This window comes from Nerophis lumbriciformis, linkage group LG32, assembly GCF_033978685.3.
Source record: "Nerophis lumbriciformis linkage group LG32, RoL_Nlum_v2.1, whole genome shotgun sequence".
Taxonomy (NCBI): Eukaryota; Metazoa; Chordata; class Actinopteri; order Syngnathiformes; family Syngnathidae; genus Nerophis; species Nerophis lumbriciformis.
Genome location: NC_084579.2, coordinates 3,105,759 through 3,127,260, shown reverse-complemented (window position 1 = coordinate 3,127,260; position 21,502 = coordinate 3,105,759). Strand labels below are relative to the sequence as shown.

At 41.2% G+C, this 21,502-nt stretch overlaps 1 protein-coding gene across 3 annotated transcripts in view; it reads right to left on the bottom strand.

The window, feature by feature from the left end:
- Positions 1–20,885, bottom strand: part of LOC133574713 (uncharacterized) — a 34,952-nt gene extending 14,067 nt beyond the window's left edge. Inside the window, exons 1-10 of one of the 3 annotated variants that reach the window (XM_072912046.1) lie at positions 20,690–20,885; positions 13,026–13,178; positions 8,539–8,720; positions 4,743–4,769; positions 4,506–4,685; positions 4,298–4,417; positions 4,078–4,203; positions 2,394–2,483; positions 2,239–2,328; positions 2,073–2,159 (exon numbers count right to left, since the gene is read on the bottom strand). In XM_072912046.1, the coding sequence (XP_072768147.1) occupies positions 2,073–2,159; positions 2,239–2,328; positions 2,394–2,483; positions 4,078–4,203; positions 4,298–4,417; positions 4,506–4,685; positions 4,743–4,769; positions 8,539–8,720; positions 13,026–13,178; positions 20,690–20,736 (1,102 nt within the window). In that variant the 5' untranslated portion in view covers positions 20,737–20,885. The remainder of the gene's footprint in view (positions 1–2,072; positions 2,160–2,238; positions 2,329–2,393; positions 2,484–4,077; positions 4,204–4,297; positions 4,418–4,505; positions 4,686–4,742; positions 4,770–8,538; positions 8,721–13,025; positions 13,179–20,689) is intronic. The other 2 variants (XM_072912047.1, XM_072912048.1) reach the window with 2 other exon arrangements.
- Between the last annotated feature and the right edge of the window lie 617 nt (positions 20,886–21,502).

The following is a 21,502-nucleotide window of genomic DNA, read 5'->3' as shown; positions in this document are numbered from 1 at the left end:
CAGTAACTAATGGGGGCGGGGCTAAGCGGAACAAACTTTCGCGCGGATGGGTAGCAGGCTAATGTGTGGACCACAATTACACAAATATATACATTTGTGACTCGCAAATCAAAGGTCGTCGAGCCAGAGCCAGCGCCTGCAGAGAAACAAAAATGTGACGGGCACACACTGTGTCATTCACCGGGAAGCACTCGCGTCAAGGCAGCTCAGCCCCGAACTCAATGAGGTTTTAACAGATGTTGTGAGCGCGGTAAATTTGATCAAAACACGACCACTGAAAGTGCGACTGTTCTCTGCACTGTGTGAGGAAATGGGAGCTGATCATACAGCCGTGCTGTTTCACAGTGAAGCAAGGTGGCTCTCCTGGGGGAAAGTGCTGTCACTTGCCCTGTCTTGCCAAATGCATAGCTCCTCCTTTTTTTTTTTGCAGAGATTGCAAAGTGGCACTTTTATTGTATTTATTATTGAACTTGATGCAAGTTATTTGATTTATTATTGAACTAAATGCAAGTTATAACACTTTTATTTGATTTATTATTGAACTTGATGCAAGTTATAACACTTTTGTTTTATTTATTATTGAACTTGATGCAAGTTATAACACTTTTTTGATTTATTATTGAACTTGATGCAAGTTATAACACTTTTTTGATTTATTATTGAACTTGATGCAAGTTATTTGATTTATTATTGAACTTGATGCAAGTTATAACACTTTTATTTGATTTATTATTGAACTTGATGCAAGTTATAACACTTTTGTTTTATTTATTATTGAACTTGATGCAAGTTAACACTTTTTTGATTTATTATTGAACTTGATGCAAGTTATTTGATTTATTATTGAACTTGATACAAGTTATAACACTTTTATTTGATTTAGTATTGAACTTGATGCAAGTTATAACACATTTTTGATTTATTATTGAACTTGATGCAAGTTATAACACTTTTTTGATTTATTATTGAACCTGATGCAAGTTATAACACTTTTTTGATTTATTATTGAACTTGATGCAAGTTATAACACTTTTTTGATTTATTATTGAACTTGATGCAAGTTATAACACTTTTTTGATTTATTATTGAACTTGATGCAAGTTATTTGATTTATTATTGAACTTGATGCAAGTTATAACACTTTTATTTGATTTATTATTGAACTTGATGCAAGTTATAACACTTTTGTTTTATTTATTATTGAACTTGATGCAAGTTAACACTTTTTTGATTTATTATTGAACTTGATGCAAGTTATTTGATTTATTATTGAACTTGATGCAAGTTATAACACTTTTATTTGATTTAGTATTGAACTTGATGCAAGTTATAACACATTTTTGATTTATTATTGAACTTGATGCAAGTTATAACACTTTTATTTGATTTATTATTGAACTTGATGCAAGTTATAACACTTGTTTTATTTATTATTGAACTTTATGCAAGTTATAACACTTTTTTGATTTATTATTGAACTTGATGCAAGTTATAACACTTTTTTTGATTTATTATTGAACGTGATGCAAGTTATAACACTTTTTTTGATTTATTATTGAACTTGATGCAAGTTATAACACTTTTGTTTTATTTATTGAACTTGATGGAAGTTATTTTATTTATTATTGAACTTGATGCAAGTTATAACACTTTTATTTGATTTATTATTGAACTTGATGCAAGTTATAACACTTTTTTTTATTTATTATTTAACGTGATGCAAGTTATAACACTTTTTTTGATTTATTATTGAACTTGATGCAAGTTATAACACTTTTGTTTTATTTATTGAACTTGATGGAAGTTATTTTATTTATTATTGAACTTGATGCAAGTTATACCACAGCTGCACAGTTATTTTATTTATTATTGAACTTGATGTTATTTTATGTTATTGAGTTTGAATGTATACAACTTGATGTTCAATAAATTTGAAAATGTTAAAGCTTGGCATTAGCGCTCTGTTGGGGCGATGGGGGCAGGTGGGGCTTGAAAACTCCCCCTTGTCCAAAGTGGGGGATGACAAAAAAAGTTTGAGAACCACTGCTTTAAAGAGAGCAAGACCACAAAACCTGCAGGGCGTCGGAGGCGGTCTGAAGACGACAAGGCGGTCCTGGTCAGGGTCCAGACCAGCGAGGTCAGCTGACGCAAACACCACACTGAGGACGCAAACACGGGACACATTATTAGGAACCACCATTTTGGTAGACACTTCCTGTATTTGACGGTTTATTCAACCTGTGAACGCAGCGAGCGCCCACATGGTCGACGAGGGGCGGAGCAACGACGACGACGAGCTGACCTGATGCTTCTCCTGACAGGCCGCACCTGTGGGGCCACGCACTTATTTCCACGTCCGCTCATTTGGAGTCAATACGGTTTCAGAAACATACCCGTGTGCGTGTGTGCGTCTGGTAACTCACACAGAGGTCCGTTGGCGTGGAGATCCTGATGCTTGGCGCTCATGACGCCGCAGTGGCGAGCTGCAAACACAAGAGGAGGCGCCGTCAAAACAAAAGATGCCACCAAGAGGGATTTGCATTTCGCCACGGAAACAAGCAAAGTCTGAAAGAGGTGTGGCCCGTTTGTGGGAGAGAGAAACCACCGACAAGACGTGTGCTCCAAAGAATCATGGGAAAAAATGTGCCGCTCAACCTCCGTTGACCAACTTCTCTTAAACAGGATTCGGTTCATACATGGGAAAGTTTGTATATTAAAGCAAATTTCTCTATAGGAAACAATGTAAACATGAATAATTGGTTCCAGCCTGGGCAAAAGTCTATATTGTGTACAAACCTTCATGAAAATATAAAATAATATCAAACACACATAAATTAACTCTTTACCAACACGCTAAAAACAACAGCAAGCTGAACTGTCCTGTATGCGCTGCATTGCAAACACACACAGAAGTCCCTTTGGTGGACTCACAAACGATCAGAAATCACAAAAATCCTGAAAACTTCACCAGCCATATTGTTACAATAATAAACATCTGAAAACAGAATAACTAGGAAACGCTACCATGCTAAAATGTCAACAGTAAACAAGACAGCATTGACAGAAAATAACTAGAAAAAGCTACCATGCTAAAAGTGAACAACTTGCTAACCTCCCGTCTGTTAAAATGTATGACAGGGTTGCCAAAAAAAAAAAAATTGCCAAAAAAACCATGATTTTTAGCATGCTAGCAATTGACAAACATTAGCAAAGAGCATTTTGAAACTTTGAAACTGTTGGAATCAGTTGAGAAATGTGAAAGTGGTAACACTTTTTAATAGAGAATAAGTGTTATGGAAATGTGGGAAAACCGGGAAATTTCGGCTGTAAGAAATAAGTGGAACGTTTAGATGGTATAGCACAGTTAAGCTTGTCGTCGTTGTTTTAGCTCGTTAAGAGATAGTTGATCCATCACCTCCTTGTTATGTTTGTTTAATATACGGTAATGTATAGCACTTTATAAGTCCCTTAGGTGCCCTCACAAATGATCAGAAATCATAAAAATCCTTAAACATTTGAAAATAAAATAACCAGATAACGTTACCATAAGATAGTTATTTGTGCCCTCACAAATGATCAGAAATCATAAAGATCCTTAAACATTTGAAAATAAAATAACCAGATAAAGTTACCATAAGATAGTTATTTTTGCCCTCACAAATGATCAGAAATCATAAAGATCCTTAAACATTTGAAAATAAAATAACCAGATAAAGTTACCATAAGATAGTTATTTGTGCCCTCACAAATGATCAGAAATCCTTAACTTTAACAACCATATCGCTACAATAATAAACATTTAAACATCAACATCCGCAAAGAAGCAGCTCACAGGAGGAGAAAAGAGCAGGCCATCTTGGCTACGTAGCGGAAGGGGAGGGGCTAGTTACTCATTACTAAGATATCGCGATGGTCATTTCCGGAAAGTGCACAGGAGCAGCACTGGATGTGAGGAATGAAGTACACAGTGGGAGTCAGGCAGGAAGTCAACCATGGTGAAGAACAAAAAGAGCCCCCTAGTGGTCACCAAGTGAATGAATCCTTAAAGACAACTCATTAGGAAAGAAACTCTCTCACAGTCCGGCCCTCCGTGACTGTTGACCCCCGTGGTATTCGACCGCACGCCCTGGCACAGGCGCCGGGCGCTGATCAGCGCCGAGCGGCAATAAAACAGGAAGGAGGCCGACCACAGCTGCAGAACATCTGCAAGAACCACACGGGTTATTCCAGAAGGACGTGGAAGCTGGCGTTTGAGTGGCCGAAGGAGGAAAGACGGGAGGTCCGCGCCGAGAGCTACCTGACACCTGGTGGCGTTTGTGCGCCTGCTGGTACGACACCAGCAGCGCTGCAAAGACGCCGGCGAGGCACCGCCTGATGGCGCCCACGCCGGCGTGCCACACGGAACCCAGAAGGCCTGCTGGGGATACAGCACATGAGGAGGAAGACGCTCCCAGGTAACCCAGACCATCCAGGACAAGAAAACAACCAGAGAACTTCATCCTGACCTGTTCTGACCCGACGGCTTCGGTTCCGGGTGTAGATGGTGGAGGCGGGCTTTGAGGACTCCTCGTCTCTGTAGGGGGCGCGAGTCAGCGTCTGGACCGGATGTTCTGGATGGCGGCCGTCAGCAGCGATCAGAGTGCTGTTGGCCAGGATGCCGCTGTGCTCCGCCACGGCGGCGCTCTCTGGAACACACGTGGCGGTGAGGAGGAGGACATGTGAAGGTGAAGGAGTCCACTGACCTTTCGGGTCCAGGTCCTGGTCCAAACCTGGTGCGCCACAAGGGAGAGAACCATCATTAGATGGAGTTTAGATCTACTCGGATCACCAACCTTTAAAACTGCATGTTCGTTAGGGATGGATACTGCCGATTTGAGCCGATACGGCACCAATTTCCCGTACTTTGTGTGCGTGATTAAATATTTTTTTATAATAAATCTAATTTTTATTGCGACAAAATGAGAGTATTATGAAAGCGGTCGCCCAGTTGTTGTATCTTCTTTCATTATAACATTTCTGAGACATTAAGTTGCAAGTCCAAGGTGTTAGATGATAGCAGTGTATAGTTGGTGTTTTTGTTGCACCCTAAAAGGTGTTAATACTGTAAGTATTGTACTAGTTTAATTGTGACGTACACCTTAGTTGCCGTTTTCAAACTTAGTGGTGTCGAAATTGCCGTGTAAAATCGCTTATGCTAATCAGCAGCATGTCAATAGCGAAGCCAAAGTATATTAGCATACCTGCCAACTTTTGAAATCAGAAAAACCTAGTAGCCAGGGTCCAGGGTCCATAGTCATTCACATCGACGTCCCACTGGGGTGAGTTTTTCCTTGCCCTTATGTGGGCTCTGTACCGAGGATGTCGTTGTGGCTTGTGCAGCCCTTTGATACACTTGTGATTTAGGGCTATATAAATAAACATTGATTGATTGATTGATTGATAGCAGGGGTGTCAAAAGTGTGCCCCGGAGGCCATTTGCGGCCCACAGCTAATGTTTTAAAGGCCCACGCCACATTCTAAAAATACTATTAAAATAAAGAAAAACATAATTGTGAAATAAAAAAGCTTAAAGGTTAAATGTAATTTAGAAAAGGTTGCAATGTTGACTAATAAAACAAAACCGTTTTTTTTTTTCTTTCAAACGGTCATTACTCAAAACATAATATTGAATCAAAATCAATGTTTTTATGAATTATTGACCTATCCAAGGTTCCCATTACTTCACATCAAATATTCCACTAAGAAAAATATTTTTGGTGGAAGATTTTGCAAATTTGGTAAATAAATAACCCCAAAATGTATATTTTGTTGTTTTCTTACTGTACCGAAAATGAACATAACCGTGACCTCTAAAGTGAGGTACGTACCGAACCGAACTTTTTGTGTACCGTTACACCCCTAGTAAACTGTATAACAAAAATCTGTAGATTTTAAAACTGTTTAAAAAAAGTATCAGTTCAGTCACCAGAATGTTCCATACCTGCCAACTTTTGAAAAATGATTGATTGCATTCAGACAGGTTAAAATGTTGCTAAAACCATCACTTTTCTATCAGTCACAGTGACTTTTCAAAACAAAAATATTACAGCAAAAATCATATGGGTTGATTGACATGTTTATTCTGTAAGCTAACTTCAATAGTTTGACATTATTTTGACAGTTAATGCCAGTTATCCTGTCAACCTTTCACAAGACTTCAATTTGTTAATTGAAAGTATAAACACTTTTTACAGTAAACAAATGGTAAAACAGTACTAAACAATTCCATTAAAAAAAAAAATTGGTGTCATTATTAACTTTCTGTCCAAGCTTGTATAATCTACTGCCTTGTTCAATTGTAAAAAATATTCTGTGCCTAAAATTCACATTTCTATCACAATTACCATACTGTAAACATGGTAAGCTAACTTCATTAAAATGAATAGTCCTGTCAATAGCATGGAATTATAATTCAAATGTAGTTTTTTTGTAAGCCTTTCAAAAGAATTCAAAATATGAAAAATTAATGAAAATTAATTTAAGCCATCAGACACTTGAAAAGTGGCACATCACATCTCTAATGTAATCATTTTAACTTTTCAACAGAAATAGCACTGCAAAAATATTAAGGACATACCGTATTTTCCGCACTATTAGCCGCACCTAAAAACCACAAATTTACTCAAAAGCTGACAGTGCGGCTTTTAACCCGGTGCGCTTTATATATGGATTAATATTAAGATTCATTTTCATAAAGTTCGGTCTCGCAACTACGGTAAACAGCCGCCATCTTTTTTCCCCCGTAGAAGAGGAAGTGCTTCTTCTTCTACGCAAGCAACCGCCAAGGTAAGCACCCGCCCCCATAGAACAGGAAGCGCTTCTTCTTCTACTGTAAGCAACCACCCGCCCGCGTAGAAGAAGAAGAAGCGCGCGGATATTACCGTACGTTTCATTTCCTTTGTGTGTTTACATCTGTAAAGACCACAAAATGGCTCCTACTAAGCGACAGGGATCCGGTTCATGAAAAGACGCAATCTCTCCATCCGCACACGGATTACTATTTCACAGCAACTGCCTAAAGACTTTCAAGAAAAGCTGGCTACTTTCCGTGCATATTGTAAAAACAAGATAGCTGAAAAAAAGATCCGGCCAGAGAACATTATCAACATGGACGGACGAGGTTCCACTGACTTTTGATATTCCTGTGAACCGCACTGTGGATACAACAGGAGCACGTACGGTGAATATTCGCACCACAGGGAATGAGAAGTCATCTTTCACTGTGGTTCTAGCTTGCCATGCTAATGGCCAGAAACTTCCACCCATGGTGATATTCAAAAGGAAGACCTTGCCAAAAGAGACCTTTCCAGCCGGCGTCATCATAAAAGCTAACTCGAAGGGATGGATGAAGAAAAGATGAGCGAGTGGTTAAGGTAAGTTTAAGTTTACGCGAAGAGGCCGGGTGGCTTTTTTCACGCAGCTCCGTCCATGTTGATATACGACTCCATGCGCGCCCACATCACGCTGGTTTTAATATATTATTAAAGTTTGACTGACCTATCTGACTGTTTTTTTGACATTCCTTTAGCGCAGTTAGATGCGGCTTACAACACGGGGCGGCTTATAGGTGGACAAAGTTTTGAAATATGCCGTTCATTGAAGGCGCGGCTTATAACCCAGGGCGCCTTATGGTGCGGAAAATACGGTACTTCTGTATTTTGGTAGTTATGCTGTCAACATTTAACAAGATTTCTTCAACTTGGACTTGAAAGCATAAATAGTATAAACACTTTTAACAGTATAACAGTACTAAACAATTCCAATAGATAACATTGGTGTCATTACCTTTTTGTGGCTAAAATCTGAAAAACGTTGAAAGTTTTCCACTTGTATCGCTAGCAACGGCATTAGACTTGTGTTTTTTTGTCCCAACGTGGTCTTTTACATCGCTAATTCCTCCGTGTCCGATTGAAAAATCTTGTCTGCACAAGGTGCAATTCGCGTAGTTTTCACCCTTTTTGGAACGGATAATTATTCCCGGATAGGCTTTTGAATATTCTTCACGGAATGACTGCGGTTTTCTTTTCGGTTTAAGACTCGTTTGCGATTTTTCTCCGGCTGATTCCATGATTGTTCGCTCGTTTGGAAACAATGGGCAACAGGTGCCTCGTGCTTGGCGGCGGTGCTATAAATAGCCTCGCGCATGGCATTCGGAATGGCTCGATAGGAAGTTACGGGAAGCAGTGTCGATTGTCATTGTTGTTACGCGATTTCGTGAATAAAACTTTAAAAAAAAAAATTTTTTTTAATTAATGAAAAACCGTATTTTTTATCACTGCAACCGTAACCCGGAATAGGTTGATGAAAACCGTACTAATTACGGGAAAACCGGAGTAGTTGGCAGGTATGATGTTCTCGTTAATCAGTAATAACTTGTTTTGACAATGAAATTCTGTCATCTGAGCGAACAGTTTTTTTTAACTGTAAAATCTGACTTTGCCCCCCCCCCCCCCCCACAATGTATGATCTAAAATAGTGTGAAGATGACATGCTTCATACCCCAGAAGGTGTCCACCACAGTGGTGTCCTGGATGGACGACTCGTCCAGCAGCGACGAGAGCAACGAAGCGTCGGACGCCATTCTGTGGAGCGAGTGTCCGGGGGGTTTACGCGGCGTGCGGACCAGGACGGACTCGGAGCAGGAGACGGACAGCTGCTGAGAACGACGAGACTTTAGCGCCCTGGCGGGGAGAAGGAGAGTTTCAGATTCAACAGGTGAGACTCAAATGTAAAGAAGTTGAAAAATTGCAAGGATTTATCTTAAAAAAGGGTCATATTATGATATTTGTATACATGTAAAGACTTCCTTGTGGTCTACATAACATGTAATGGTGGTTCTTTGGTCAAAATGTTGCATAGATGCGCTTTTTGACCGTCTCTTCAGGACGCACCGTTTTGTGGGTGCTCTTATTTACGTGCCTCCACTTCGACAGCCATGTACCGTATTTTCCGCACCATAAGGCGCCCTGGGTTATAAGCCTCGCCTTCAATGAACGGCATATTTCAAAACTTTGTCCACCTATAAGCCGCCCCGTGTTATAAGCCGCATCTAACTGCGCTAAAGGAATGTCAAAAAAACAGTCAGATAGGTCAGTCAAACTTTAATAATATATTAAAAACCAGCGTGATGTGGGCGCGCATGGAGTCGTATATCAACATGGACGGAGCTGCGTGAAAAAAGCCACCCGGCCTCTTCGCGTAAACTTAAACTTACCTTAACCACTCGCTCATCTTTTCTTCATCCATCCCTTCGAGTTAGCTTTTATGATGACGCCGGCTGGAAAGGTCTCTTTTGGCAAGGTCTTCCTTTTGAATATCACCATGGGTGGAAGTTTCTGGCCATTAGCATGGCAAGCTAGAACCACAGTGAAGGATGACTTCTCATTCCCTGTGGTGCGAATATTCACCGTACGTGCTCCCGTTGTATCCACAGTGCGGTTCACAGGAATATCAAAAGTCAGTGGAACCTCGTCCGTCCATGTTGATAATGTTCTCTGGCCGGATCTTTTTTTCAGCTATCTTGTTTTTACAATATGCACGGAAAGTAGCCAGCTTTTCTTGAAAGTCTTTAGGCAGTTGCTGTGAAATAGTAATCCGTATGCGGATGGAAAATTGCGTCTTTTCATGAACCGGATCCCTGTCGCTTAGTAGGAGCCATTTTGTGGTCTTTACAGATGTAAACACACAAAGGAAATGAAACGTACGGTAATATCCGCGCGCTTTTTCTTCTTCTACGCGGGCGGGTGGTTGCTTACAGTAGAAGAAGAAGCGCTTCCTGTTCTATGGGGGCGGGTGCTTACCTTGGCGGTTGCTTGCGTAGAAGAAGAAGCACTTCCTCTTCTACGGGGAAAAAAGATGGCGGCTGTTTACCGCAGTTGCGAGACCGAAACTTTATGAAAATGAATCTTAATATTTATCCATATATAAAGCGCACCGGGTTATAAGGCGCACTGTCAGCTTTTACGAAAATGTGTGGTTTTTAGGTGCGCCTTATAGTGCGGAAAATACGGTAGTAGTTTTTAGCTTCCATAGCGAGTCTACTGACAAATACAAGTTAGAACTTTGTATTAGAAATGGCAACAACGAGCCAGTCTGCCCCACAACAAGGGGATGAAGAAAAAGAAGGATCTCATTGACGACAGCATCGGACTTGCGCAAAGCACTCTGGGTATATTTATACCATATATGGATAATCCGCTGACGTCACGCATGGAAAAAAAACGTCACAACATCCGTGATGATTGGTTGGTGTTTGTATGATGAGTCACAATTGGCTAAGGTTAGGGTGACACATTACAGACTGGCCAATCAGAGGCAAGATAAGGCGGGGTCATTGAAACCAGGAAGTAAAATTGTTGGAATAATTGTTTGTAAGTTATCACAAAAGAAACGTTGTGTTGCATTGTGTTCCTGATAAGAAGATGAATGCTGTCTTTCGAGGCCTAACAAGAGGAAGAAAGCTCGTGAAACGCCACTGTGATTTCAACACGGACAGATGGCAGGATCTGCTCAACTTCCAGAGGAACTCTCTTTGAAGTGTTAAACGAACTCTCTTTGAAGTCAACGCTATTTACGACCCGCTGCCCTTTTGAAGCAACTGTGGTCAGGAGACGGGAGGGGTTATCCATTGTCCTCCAACACCTGACCCAGCTGGATCCAGGAAGAGCCCAAGCCCGAGAAATCCTCTTCTTGGTCTTCAAAGCGACCGAAAACAATGACTGTTTTACATACTTCCCATTCCTGCTGTGACATGTGTTGGTGCGTGAACGTTGAACATCTGAATAAAAGAGGAGACGAAAACCTTCTTCGTCAGAGCGTGGTGCAGGACTGTGCAGAGAGTGCAGTGGCCATGTCTCTCCTCAATATTGAGTCCAAATTGAATTCTGTCTCTGTTTGATTCCTTGCCTTTTGTCTTGTTTAATAGATGTCCTCAGTGTTTGAACGTGACAAAAATCATAACAGAAGGTTCTAGGACAGAGGTGTCAAAGTGGTTTTCACTGAGGGCCACATGGCAGTTATGTTTGGCCCCAGAGGGCCGCGTCTAACAGTGAATACTATTATTACACCATTTTTCATGCATTTTATTAGGAGATTTTTTTTTTTTAAACTAAAATGTAAAAAATATATGGCAAGTTGCAATAATGTCACCTCACAATGTAGTACATATTACTGTAAATGGAAACAAAGTACTGCTGTTTTTAATGGTAAAAGAAAATGTTTTTTCTGTAAAATTAACATTTGTTTTTTTACTGTAAATAAAACTGCAATTTTACAGTAAAATTTTGTCACCTGAGCTGCCTGTGTTTTCAACAACAACTGTAGATTTTTCAGTGAATTACTGTAAATGCCAAAATGGCACCACAGTTTATTACAGTAAAAAAAAAAAGTACTGTTTTTTTCCCATTTAGAGAAAAATGCTGTAAAAACCACATAAATGTCACAATTTTACCATGAAATCTATTGCTACTTTTACATTGATGGATAACTTGCTTTGAAATCCATCCATTTTCTACCGCTTGTCCCGTTCGGGGTCGCGGGAGCCTATCTTAGCTGCATTCGGGCGGAAGGCAGGGTACACCCTGGACAAGTCACCACCTCATCACAGGGCCAACACAGACAGACAGACAACATTCACACACTAGGGACCATTTAGTGTTGCCAATCAGCCTATCCCCAGGTGCATGTCTTTGGAGGTGGGAGGGGCCTATCCCCAGGTGCATGTCTTTGGAGGTGGGAGGGGCCTATCCCCAGGTGCATGTCTTTGGAGGTGGGAGGGGCCTATCCCCAGGTGCATGTCTTTGGAGGTGGGAGGAAGCCGGAGTAGAACCCACGCAGTCACGGGGAGAACATGCAAACTCCACACAGAAAGATACCGAGCCTGGGATTGAACCTAGGACCTTCGTATTGTGAGGTACACGCACTAACCCCTGTTCCACCGTGCTGCCTGCTTTGAAATCATTATCATTTTTTTCTATTTAAAGAATGGTTTGACAATATATTTTTGCATAATTAGACAATATCTAAGTTAACATTATTGGCGATTCCATGTAGTACATATATTTTGTCCATCCATCCATCCATTTTCTACCGCTTATTCCCTTTGGGGTCGCGGGGGGCGCTGGAGCCTATCTCAGCTACAATCGGGCGGAAGGCGGTGTACACCCTGGACAAGTCGCCACCTCATCGCAGGGCCAACACAGATAGACAGACAACATTCACACTCACATTCACACACTAGGGACCATTTAGTGTTGCCAATCAACCTACAATTCCCATATATTCCCATTAATTTCCATTAATTCCCATAAATTCCCATCAATTCCCATATATTCCCATATATTCCCATTAATTCCCATATATTCCCATACATTCCCATTATTTCCCATATATTCCCATATATTCCCATTAATTCCCATATGTTCCCATAAATTCCCATATATCCCCATTAATTCCCATATAATTCCATGAATTCCCATATATTCCCATTAATTCCCATATATTCCCATTAATTCCCATATATTCCCATATATCCCCATCAACTCCCATATATTCCCATTAATTTCCATTCATTCCCATATATTCCCATAAATTACCATTAATTCCCATATATTCCCATTAATTCCCATATATTCCCATTAATTCCCATATATTCCCAATTATTCCCATATATTCCCAATAATTGACATATATTCCCAATAATTCCCATATATTACCATTAAATCCCATATATTCCCATTTATTCCCATATATTCCCATTAATTTTGTTCTCTCCCAAAATAGAAAGAAAGAATACATTTAGTAAGGAAAGTTACGGTACTATATTGATACATATTTCCAGGCTTTCGAGGGCCAAATAAAAAGTGGAGGGCCACATCTGGCCCCCGGGCCATGAGTTTGACACCTATGTTTTAAAGCAAAGTCAAAATGTCAATTCTTGTAATTTGTCAACTGGTCTTAAAATGAGGATGCGTAGTGCTGACGTCTACCTGGTGTTTCTCCAGCCGCTTCCCCCGACGCTGAAAGATGCGCTGCCCAGAGGCAGGCTGCGGTCCAGCAGGCCTTCATCCAAACGCAGGCGGTGCCTGGACATGGTCCCGCTCTCGCTGTCCGAGTCCGACACTGCTGACCAGTAACTGGATCTGAGAAACGGGTCGGGTTAACTTCTTCGGTTTGTGAAGTTAATAACGTACTGTACTTTCTGGACCATAGGGCGCATTAAAGGGGTGATATTATGATTATTTTCTAAATGTAAAAGACTTCCTTGTGGTCTACATAACATGTAATGGTGGTTCTTTGGTCAACATGTTGCATAGATGATGTTTTACACATCATCTTCAAGTCGCTTTCTGACAGTCGCTTCAGGATGCGCCGTCTCCCCGTCATCTTTGTTGTAGCGGTTGTTGCGTTTTGGACCAGTTGTTCCTCCCAGGGAATTCAAGTCACAATTCGCTCCCAAGTTCTTTCCGACACTTAAAGCTGAGTTGAAAAACCACCAGAGACAGAATAGGTATTTTGTTGTATATATTCTCAAAGCTTTGACAATATACATTTTAGATTGAGACCAGTCTAACCCTAGAACCTTCTATCCCACACACCCAAAATGGTCTCCCTTCCCAACGCCAAAAACCTCTCTTCCCTTCCACCTCCCTAGCCATAACAAAAACACAACGTCTCCCTAGCCATAATACATTCCAAAGAACTCAAGGTTAACACACAGAGTTTGCTTGCTGACAGAGCATCAAGAGAAGAAGTGGAAAAGACGAGCTGTTTTCAAATATGACAAAGAAACGGACAAAGTACAACTTAAATTCGGATATATGTAAATATCTGCCTCCGACAATTCCCCCTTCAGATCTTCTAAAAAGATCTTTATCACTAGTACAACACTTCTAAAATACGCCCCGCTTTGAGCAAGCTAGTAAAAATTAAAAGCACAGTTACATGGGAGATAAACGGATGGAATCTATGTCAATGTCGTCACTGTCAGGGAAGGAAACTAGCATTTCTCGAAAGTCACCACTTTGCCTGACCCCCTTCAGTGACATAGCAAACCCAGGTTGTTCAGAAAGCCCCTCAACAGCATCACGAGTCAGGTTGGTCAGTCTCAACAGATTATAAAAAACATAGTTAATGCGTTCTACATTTTTAGTAGCAGTCACAGGGAAAATAGCACCAATTATAGGAAGGTTCTCGAAACCTGCACAGGATTCAAACCACAATTTATGTTGTGGTGGGACCCCCCTTGGTTGTCCAATTGCATCAAAGTAAACACCCTCAGGGTTTCTCATCAAATCAAAGGAGCCCGTTACACTCCTCCGAGATAAAACATGGCGTCCTCTGCGGGAAGTTAGAGAGGCCGCTGAAACAGGAGTTCCAAGGGGTGTTAATTTGGTACCCTCTAGGGTGACTGGGGTCACCAGTCTAAACATAGCACAAAGCCCAACGGCTGACGTCGGGATTCTAATGTACAATCTGTGCTCCCCACAATACCAGAATAAGTCAGCTCAAGGGAGCTGACTTGCAAGCGTGCAAGGACGGGGGTGGAAAAAGTGTCAAAAGATGGCGCCAACTGTTTTAACGACATTCACACTTTACTTCAATCAATAACAGAGCAGCATCTCCTCATCCTTGGCTCACTAGTGCAACAACAACGCCCGAAATGTGTCCCGTGAAAAAAAATCCGACCGGAACTCTCTAATAACTAAAGTTCCTTGGGTGAATAATGTAAACTCACTACACCGGTATGTTTTAGTACTTTCATGGCGAGTTTACTGACAGATATAAGTAAGAACTTTACACTACTTTATATTAGAAATGGCAACAGCGGAGGATGAATGTCACATAACAAGAAGATAGAGAAAAAGAAGAAGCTCATCGACTACAGAGGCGCACACATTTTCAGGACTTATGCAGATCCCAAATACACATCAGCAGATATCAGAAGGTAAGAAAAGTTGCTTTTGCATAATATTGCGAAACAAAACCCATCCATCCATCTTCTTCCGCTTATCCGAGGTCGGGTCGCGGGGGCAGCAGCCTAAGCAGGGAAGCCCAGACTTCCCTCTCCCCAGCCACTTCGTCCAGCTCTTCCTGTGGGACCCCGAGGCGTTCCCAGGCCAGCCGGGAGACATAGTCTTCCCAACGTGTCCTGGGTCTTCCCCGCGGCCTCCTACCGGTCGGACGTGCCCTAAACACCTCCCTCGGGAGGCGTTCGGGTGGCAACCTGACCAGATGCCCGAACCACCTCATCTGGCTCCTCTCGATGTGGAGGAGCAGCGGCTTTACTTTGAGCTCCTCCCGGATGACAGAGCTTCTCACCCTATCTCTAAGGGAGAGCCCCGCCACCCGGCGGAGGAAACTCATTTGGGCCGCTTGTACCCGTGATCTTGTTCTTTCGGTCATAACCCAAAGCTCATGACCATAGGTGAGGATGGGAACGTAGATCGACCGGTAAATTGAGAGCTTTGCCTTCCGGCTCAGCTCCTTCTTCACCACAACGGATCGATACAGCGTCCGCATTACTGAAGACGCCGCACCGATCCGCCTGTCGATCTCACGATCCACTCTTCCCTCACTCGTGAACAAGACTCCGAGGTACTTGAACTCCTCCACTTGGGGCAAGATCTCCTCCCCAACCCGGAGATGGCACTCCACCCTTTTCCGGGCGAGAACCATGGACTCGGACTTGGAGGTGCTGATTCTCATCCCAGTCGCTTCACACTCAGCTGCGAACCGATCCAGTGAGAGCTGAAGATCCTGGCCAGATGAAGCCATCAGGACCACATCATCTGCAAAAAGCAGAGACCTAATCCTGCAGCCACCAAACCGGATCCCCTCAACGCCTTGACTGCGCCTAGAAATTCTGTCCATAAAAGTTATGAACAGAATGGGTGACAAAGGGCAGCCTTGGCAGAGTCCAACCCTCACTGGAAACGTGTCCGACTTACTACCGGCAATGCGGACCAAGCTCTGGCACTGATCATACAGGGAGCGGACTGCCACAATCAGACAGTCCGATACCCCATACTCTCTGAGCACTCCCCACAGGACTTCCCGAGGGACACGGTCGAATGCCTTCTCCAAGTCCACAAAGCACATGTAGACTGGTTGGGCAAACTCCCATGCACCCTCAAGGACCCTGCCGAGAGTATAGAGCTGGTCCACAGTCCCACGACCAGGACGAAAACCACACTGATCCTCCTGAATCCGAGGTTCGACTATCCGGCGTAGCCTCCTCTCCAGTACACCTGAATAGACCTTACCGGGAAGGCTGAGAAGTGTGATCCCACGATAGTTAGAACACACCCTCCGGTTCCCCGAAACAAAACGCCCAATAAAATGTCTGCCAGTAGCTGCCATTTTGCGGTCCTTATACACACACGCCATACTAACACTCGTATGTTGAAGAGTACGTCTGACTACCGTAGCCGTAACGCGCCGACAATCCATAAAGTGGTGCGGCTTCCTAGCTTTTTGAGCGCCGTGTGTCATGTTCTATATTCTCAATGGAACATTTAAAGTTTTGGTGTTGTTTACTGGTGTCATATTGCAGTCTATGCGTATTTCTTATGTGTGACTGCCATCTACCGGTCACACTTATTTGTTGGAATAATTATGTATAAGTTATCACACAACTCTTATGCTTAAAGACCGTTGTTATAGTTATTAGCAATTGTGCTGAGGTTGTACTTTTCTATCTGTGCAAAGACACAACTTGTGGTCTTGCTTTGCGAGTTTTCTCTTGTCTGCAGTTTGGTTCCAGACCCTGCCTGCTGACAGCCAAGGACGGACATCGAGTACCTCGGCGCGGACAGGACAGAGACAGGGCGAGATCACGAGTGTCAGCACATTTCCATTCTGAAAAATCATGCATTGTGTCTACTGGGGCTGCTTGCAGCTTCAGAGATGTTAACTAGGGACCTCCCGAATAAATAGAGGAACACGTGGGACTGTACCTTAGAGTGTAGGGGGAAACTAACTAGTGATGGGTCCGGCAACACCGATGCATCGGCGCATGCGTCGAGCTCATAGAGCAAAACCCTGAGTCGGTGCGCGTACCGCTTTTAGAAAGTCACGTGACCGATCATGAGCTGTTTTGGTCACGTGACCGATACGCCAACTGTGTCGCCTCCTCTGTGCCCTGTGAGCGGCTCTTTTCTACAGCCGGAGAAATAATAACTAAGAAGAGAAATCGTCTAAAATGTAATACGTCGGAAAAACTTGTATTTATTTATTTTTTATAAAAATGTGTAAAAAATTAAAATTAAAAAAGTTCCCAGTCCACAATCATCCACAACACGTTCTCTTAGATGTCCATGTTATGATACATGTTCACATTATTTATTGACTGTATCTAAAAAAGATACAAATATATTTTTATTTAAATGAAGATATGAAATAATCCTAAATGAAATACAATGACTTGGTTTATATTATTGTATATACTAGGGCAGGGGTCACCAACGCGGTGCCCGCGGTCACCAGGTAGCCCGTAAGGACCAGATCAGTCGCCCGCTGGTCTGTTCTAAAAATAGCTCAAAGAGCAGCACTTACCAGTGAGCTGCCTCTATTTTTTAAATTTGATTCATTTACTAGCAAGCTGGTCTCGCTTTGCTCGACATTTTTAATTCTAAAAGAGACAAAACTCAAATAGAATTTGAAAATCCAAGAAAATATTTTAAAGACTTGGTCTTCACTTGGAATAAGTGGTAGAAAATGGATGGATGGATGGGTCTTCACTTGTTTAAATAAATTCATTTATTTTTTTACTTTGCTTCTTATTACTTTTAGAAATACAATTTTAGAGAAAAAAATACAACCTTAAAAATGATTTTAGGATTTTTAAACAAATACACCTTTTTACCTTTTACATTTCTTCCTCTTCTTTCCTGACAATTTAAATCAACGTTCAAGTAATTTTTTATTGTAAAGAATAATAAATATTTTAGCTTCTGGTTTTTCGACGAAGAATATTTGTGAAATATTTCTTCAAACTTACTATGATTAAAATTCAAAAAAATTATTCTGGCAAATCTAGAAAATCTGTAGAATCAAATTTAAATCTTATTTCAAAGTATTTTTAATTTCTTTTAAAATTTTTGTTCTGGAAAATCTAGAAGAAATACTGATTTGTCTTTGTTAGAAATATAGCTTGGTGCAATTTGTTAAATATTCTGACAAAGTGCAGATTGGATTTTAACCAATTTAAAACATGTCATCAAAATTCTAAAATGTATCTTAAATCAGGAAAAATGACTAATGATGTTCCATAAATTCTTTTTTTAATTTTTTCAAAACGATTCAAATTAGCTAGTTTTTCTCTTCTTTTTGTCGGTTGAATTTTGAAGAGTCGAAATTGAAGATAAACTATGTTTCAAAATTTTATTTTAATTTTTTTCGTGTTTTTTCCTCTTTTAAACCGTTCAATTAAGTGTTTTTTTCATCATTTATTCTCTACAAAAAACCTTCCGTAAAAGGAAAAAAAAAAATGTACGACGGAATGACAGACAGAAATACCCATTTTTTTATATATATAAATGTATTTATTTAGCTATTCTTGTTTAAATCACACTTACGTGTAACTTACAAATGACAATATATTTATTTATTTAAGTGTGTATCAAACTGGTAGCCCTTCGCATTAATCAGTACCCAAGAAGTAGTTTTTGGTTTCAAAAAGGTTGGTGACCCCTGTACTAGGGCATCCAATCAGTGTCAGTTGAGTCGGTCCATAGGTTGCCTGTAGGGATTTTTAATGTCCAGCAGATGTCAGTATTTAGTGACACAGTATCGACACAGTATCAATACAGTTTTGCAATGTGTCGAAACGCTTCATGACTAAGGCTGAAACGACGCGTCGACATAGTCGACGTCATCGGTTACGTAAATACGTCGACGCCGTTTTTGTGCGTCGGCGCGTCGCATATTTACGTCACACTACTGTCATGGCGGAGCGCAAAGCAGACGATGCGAGTGAGGGGAAAAAAGCACGCCAAAAGTCGTCAAAAGTGTGGGAGTATTTCAATAAACGGCCTAATAATGTTGTTGTATGCACACTGTGTCGAGCGGAAATGGCCTATCATAGCAGCACAACGGCTATGAACGAACATTTGAAAAGAAAACCCCCGACAACGTTCTTGCCATCACCATCAACAAGTCAATCGTCCGCGTGCGTATACGTTGTCATTATTACACAAAAACATGAATGTGTCATTTGTATCTGCGTTGTAAATTCATAAACTAAAGCACCGTTTGCTCTGGGAGGCGCGTTTGGCGTGCCTGTTCAGTGTTTACAAAGACGCGCTCCTCTTTAACGCTGTGGAGAGGCGGCGGCGGCGAGCGAGCGGCGAGGCGGGGCGCGCCGGGAGCGGCGCCGCAAGAGACAGGGGACGACGAGCGAGCGAGGAAGAGGAGCCGAAAAGCGAGGAAAGAAAGAGAAAAGAGTTGGAAGAGAAAAGACTTTGTGTAAAATTAAAAGATTGTAAACCTGGCAAAGCCGTCTGGCGTTCAGTCTGTCGGTCCTGAAAGAACCCCACGGCACAAGACGTGTCACAAACGCTAACGTTAATTAGTTGTGCAAATACCTTTTACAACATTAACAGTTACATATACTATGTACAAACCAACTATTAACTTTCACTTTAATCATACTATCATTGTTGTGTTATTAAGCAAAATAAGCAATACTTTTACTTTTGTTGAAATGTTTACACTGTACACTTTTTTGTATTGGATGTTTAGCTTTATTTTTGCACATTTTAGCAAATAAGCAATACTTTTACTTTTGTTGAAATGTTTACACTGTTACAGAATATTTCCGTTTTGCACTTTTTTGTATTGGATGTTTATCTTTATTTTTGCACATTTTAAAGCAAAATAAGCAATACTTTTACTTTTGAAATGCTTATACTATTCCAGAATATTAAGATTTGCACTGGATGTTTACTTTTATATTTGCACATTAAAAAGCAAATAAGCTACTTTTAATTTTGTTAAATGTTAAAAGTTTTAAATGTTTACATTGTTACAGAATATTTTGTCATGTTGTTGTCAATGTTGACTGAGTGGCCATACTTTTTTTTTTGTAAATAAAAGCCATGCCTTTTGAAAAAACTGGCCTACATTTATTTTTTTTCCTCTTCATTTTAAATAAAATAAATAATCGGTAAAAGGAAAAATAATCCATAGATTAATCGAAAAAAATAATCTATAGATTAACCGATTAATCGAAAAAATAATCTATAGATTTATCGATAGAAAAATAATCGTTAGCTGCAGCCCTACTCATGACGCCTCATCAACCCATCACTAAAACTAACTGAGTGTACAGCCCAATACGTCTCTCCTCATGAGTAAAATTCAACTCTGTCTCTGCCTGATTCCTTCTTCTTGTCTTGTGTAATGGATAGTTTGGTGTTTGAACCTGACATTATTACACCATGTACCAAATAAAATAGCTTCCAGGTCGGTAAGCACAACCGTACATTAGGTGCACTGTCGAGTTTTGAGAAAATGAAAGTATTTTAAGTGCGCCTTATAGTCCGAAAATTACGATAGATACTTTAACAGGAAGACAAGAAAACACAAGTTCTGTAGACGTCACTAGCTACAGCTGCACTAAAAGCACAATAAAAAAGGTGGGCATACACACAGGTCAGTCCACCCCCAGCTCTGCAGATCCTCCTCACCGACACTCATTCCAGGTAGGAAAGACACACGCAATCCATACCAGACCCAACTTTCAGTTGGTGCCACAGGCCAGTGAGCAGCTTAAACCCCGCCCCTCCACACAGGTGAAAGTACAGGTAACTTGAACACTAAGCCAGTGCGGACCAACATGTTTGACAACTGGCGAGCATAAGGAGGAAGTAGGGGAGGAGACTTACCACAGTGTGGGCTGTCCCTGTTCTGTTGTGTTGCTAAATACCACCCAGCCTCTCCTGTAAACCTGGATTAGCCAGCAGTCCGCACTTTGAGCCAATTAAAGGCTTTTTAGGCCGAAGCACCGCTCGAGTTCGCCTGTTGAGGGCGCCAAGACAAAGTACATGTCAGATTCAGGCAAAACATTTCCTGCTTAACTTGCTCTAATGCTGACCCAGATGTTAAAAACATTCAAATTTGACATTTAGCACTCAATGTAAAAGGAACAATGTTTTTGCACATTTAAAGAGGCAGTGTCAACTCTTAGCCAATCACAGCGGAGTTTAGTAAGATGGGCGTCCGCATAGACCAATCACACTCCGAGGTGGGCGGAGTCCCCGCGAAGTCCAAACGTGTTGTTAATTTAGCAGTTAGCATTAGCTCCGAGATGACTCACTCAACTCGAAATGCTACCTGCTTAGATATAATGACTGACCACAGCTATGTAGCGACCTAGCAACACCAAAGTGCGTCACCTACCGCGTTTGTTTTTTGTTTAATAAGAGATAATCTCCTCAAAGTCGTCGATGAAGCAACATTTAAA